Below are 3,690 nucleotides of genomic sequence, written 5' to 3' on the forward strand. Positions count from 1 at the left end.
AGGGCCTGGCGGGGGAGGGGGCATTCTTGTCGATTCAAGTTAGGGCGGCCACGAATGTCCCGAATCTGTTGGAGATATCAGAGTGCAGGGACCGCCAGGTGGGCACGGAGGCTCGGGCCTTGGCATCGCCCACGTCGTCTGTGCAGTGGACAGACAGGCACTGCAAATGGCTGCCGGGCTGGGCTGCGGAGGCCTTGTTCGCGGGGAGGTCGTGGGCTGTGGAGAAAGAAGGAAGAGAAGGGTTAGAGGCACGCTCAGCTCTGTAGGAGGCCCTGGGTGGGGGCAGGGGCGGGCAGCGTGGGAGAGGCATGAGGAGAGAGGCAGCATGCATGCCCTCCTGTCGTGCCTGAAGGCATTCTGCAGAGATCTGGAGACTACGACGACCATGTCTGGTTAAAATCCCCCTGCTCTGGCCTCGGATTCGGCCGCGAGACCTCAGCCAGCGAAGTCCTCCTGCTGGGTGGCCATTGTACACCCTTGGGAAATAGGATGGTTGGAAAGGATAGACTGGGGGGGTTGCTCATCTCTGATGAACTAGAGTTCCCAAAAGATTAGCTGGACCTGAACCAAGTTGGGAAGGTTTCCTAGAGGAGGGGCATCTAAGCTGGGCATGGGAGGATGTGTAGGAGTTCGTCAGATGCAGTGAAAGGGTGCTAGGGAAGGCTGTCCAGGTCCAGACCACAGCCCATTGTCTCGTCATCTTCCAGAAAGACATTCGCTAAGGGTCTACTATGTGCTGGAACTTCCTTAACAAGGTGCCAAACTGCTCAGTGCGGTAAAGACTGAAAGTCTGGATCCCCCCAACCAGACCAATGCCCTTTGCCCATCCTCAACTGCCGTATAAAGGGACTTTGGGTGATAAGGGTGAGGGAGTCTATTCCTCCCTACACGCTTAGCAAAAAAAAATCCCTTCCATTTCCTTCTCACTCGGTCACACAGCACCAGAAACATCACAGGTCCTAGTGATGTCTGGATTAGACACACTGGAGGGAAAGGTTGTTTGACAACCATTCACACCTTAGTCTGAATTAGACCCAAAGAGCACAAGAACTGGGAGTTCTGAGGCAGGGAAGGAATAGAGCAGTCCTTATGGAGGACTGCTAACTTACTGTCCCCCGGTGACCAATGGTTCTATTCTGAGACATACTGTACATGGATGACTATTCTCATTATTCCCTTTTTATATAGCCTGAATCTCAGAGGAGAGGTGACCTTCCCAAGGTCACACAGCCCCGAAGGTGAATTTCTGATTCAGCAGACATGAGAAAAGCTGGGATTGGGGGGCCCACGTTGGGCCAAGAGAGCACACCCAGATACTGAACTCCATAACCTACCCGCCCTCCTCAGCACACTGTGCAGGCCCAGCCAGGCCGGAGTCACCTCGCCCATCTCGCCTTCTGGGATTAAGAGTGAGGCCTCCCTCGGGAGCTGAGAAAATCCTCCCAGAAGGACGGGCCCAGGCAGCCAAGGCCAGGCTGTGACTAACCGGGTCTGGGGCCCCCACCCTGGAGCCCTAGAGACACCCAGCTTTGGGATGCTGGGAGGAGCTGGGGCTGGAGAGGAAGTTCTCTCCTTGGCTCCTTCCCTCATTCATTCCATTCATAGGCCTTTGTGGAGTTCCAACCAGGGGCCAGGTGTGCGCTAGCCCTGCGGGTCCAGCAGGAAACGGGGCAGACAGCCTCCCCCTGAGGAGCCGGCGTCATAGCACAGTCACTGTGGAGTCACAGACTGAGTCCCAGTCCCACCACCATGCCTTGCCGAGGCGTCTCGGAGTCACAGACTGGGGGCTAGAGTCCCAGTCCCACCACCATGCCTTGCCGAGGCGTCTGCCACTTTCCCTCTTCCAGCCTCAGTTCCTGGTTGAAATGGGGGTGACGTCATCGCCCTTGGGGCCTTGTCATCGCCTGGTATGCACAGAGACCCCCACACAGGGCTTCTGGGACTGTCATTAGTCTCTGGGGAAGGTCAGAAGGCCAGGGGTCCTTGCACCCGTCTAGAAGCCCCCAAGCCTCGTTCCCCTCCTTGGCAATGGCCAGATGGACACGCTCCTGTCCATGAAATTGGAGTCTTCGCCCCATTTCCTGGAAGGAGACGCTCAGGTTGTGAGCCTGGTTAGTGGCGGTGAGGCTGGGAGGCTTCCTGGGGAGAAGGTAAGCCGGAAGGGAGTGGCCTCCGATTCAGGCTCCCCTGCACACAGTGAGCCAGCCCTGGGTTCTAGCGATGGGTGCGCACAGCCTTCACACTTCTGCCCTGGGGCCCACGCCGTCTATACGCCCAGTGACTCCGCTGCTTAGCACCCCCAAGAGGAGTTCTGTTCCCAGCACTGCAAGATCTGGATTGGCAAGAGGGCTAGCCGAAGAGAGCGGTTCCAAGAGGGGCTCCTCACTTCACTTTACACGCATTATCTCCAGGAGCCGACACAGCAATGCGTGTGCCCATTTCCCAGGCAGGAAACCAAGGCCTCTTGCCAATGTTGGCACCGCCCAAGAAAGACAAGACCCACACACCCAAGCTCCTGTCACCTGGTTCCCTTGCTCAGTGGCTGCAGCATCGGCATTTCCTGAGCTACGAGGAGGCTTAGGGACGCCTCTGCCACCTGGGTTTGCTGAGTGACGGTTCCAGATGGACCGGAATGGCCAAACTTTCTCAAGATACTCTGTTCCCAACTTACAGGATGCAGCCAGACACCAACACCCGAGACGGTTGCTCTTCTTACACAGGGTGGAGTTTATCAGCGCACAGCGGAGCCCTTTCGTGGATTATCTAATCCCATCCCCTAGCAAGCCCAGCAGCTGGGTGACCCTTTTCCCCACTTCAGAGGAGGGTCCCTGGGGCTCAGAGAGGGTGAGGGGCTTGCCTGATGTCACAGAGCACTGGCGTAGGATTCCCTAGCCTCTGCCTGGGATGAACGAGGGAGTGTGGTATCCACGGGGAATATTTTGAAGAGGGAATATTATTCTTCGGTTCTTGACAACCCAAGCATGACCCAACGCATCCTCCCGCCGGATTCATTCCAGCTGGGGGGACCCAACACGCCCTGGGCCCGCGGCTCCCCCGGGCTGCCGAGTGGCTGCCGATAAATCAAGTCCTGCGGAAGCCGCCTCAAGTCGGGGCCTGCCCCGGCTCCGAGAGGCCCTCGTCCCTGCTCCTGGGGCGGCAGGCACGCCGGCCCCCACGCCAGGACCCAGAGATAAACCGCCCCCAGGATTGGGGGGAGCCCTGGAGTTACTCGGCGCTGGCACAGGCAGACACCGTGGAACCTAAAGGGAGTTGTCGTGATTCCCACGTGTTAGCTGTCAGCCTCCCCCATCAGACTGGCTGCCTGGGGGAGGGGCGGGCTTGGTATGTTCCGCACAGCAGCCCAGGCACCGCCGGCACTCAGCGGGGGCCTGTGCGCTGACTCTGAAGAACCTCCATCCCTACTTGACAGATGGGAAGACTGAGGCTCCATGAGGCTGGTTACCACCGAGGAGGCCTGCCCTCTCCTTTTTGGCCCAGGACTCCTAGCGGCGTGGCCAAGGTGGACTCCTGGATCCCCCCAGACCTGGGCAGCTGGCCCCTAACTGCAGGGCCTCAGTTTCCCCCTCTGTGACTTAGGGTGGTGATTCCTGGCCGGCCCTGTGCGGAGCAGCTGGGGGAGACCATCAAAAAGCCGGTGATGCTGTGCATGCGGGGGCGGGGGGGCGGGGG

General features: G+C 58.9%; 1 protein-coding gene across 1 annotated transcript in view; it reads right to left on the bottom strand.

The window, feature by feature from the left end:
• Nucleotides 1-6: 6 nt before the first annotated feature.
• Nucleotides 7-3,690, bottom strand: part of MN1 (meningioma (disrupted in balanced translocation) 1) — a 57,204-nt gene continuing 53,520 nt past the window's right edge. The window contains exon 10 of the mRNA XM_005869807.1: nt 7-216. Within this exon, the coding sequence (XP_005869869.1) occupies nt 35-216 (182 nt within the window). The 3' untranslated portion in view covers nt 7-34. The remainder of the gene's footprint in view (nt 217-3,690) is intronic.

Source organism: Myotis brandtii, unplaced genomic scaffold, assembly GCF_000412655.1.
Source record: "Myotis brandtii unplaced genomic scaffold, ASM41265v1 scaffold303, whole genome shotgun sequence".
Classification (NCBI taxonomy): domain Eukaryota; kingdom Metazoa; phylum Chordata; class Mammalia; order Chiroptera; family Vespertilionidae; genus Myotis; species Myotis brandtii.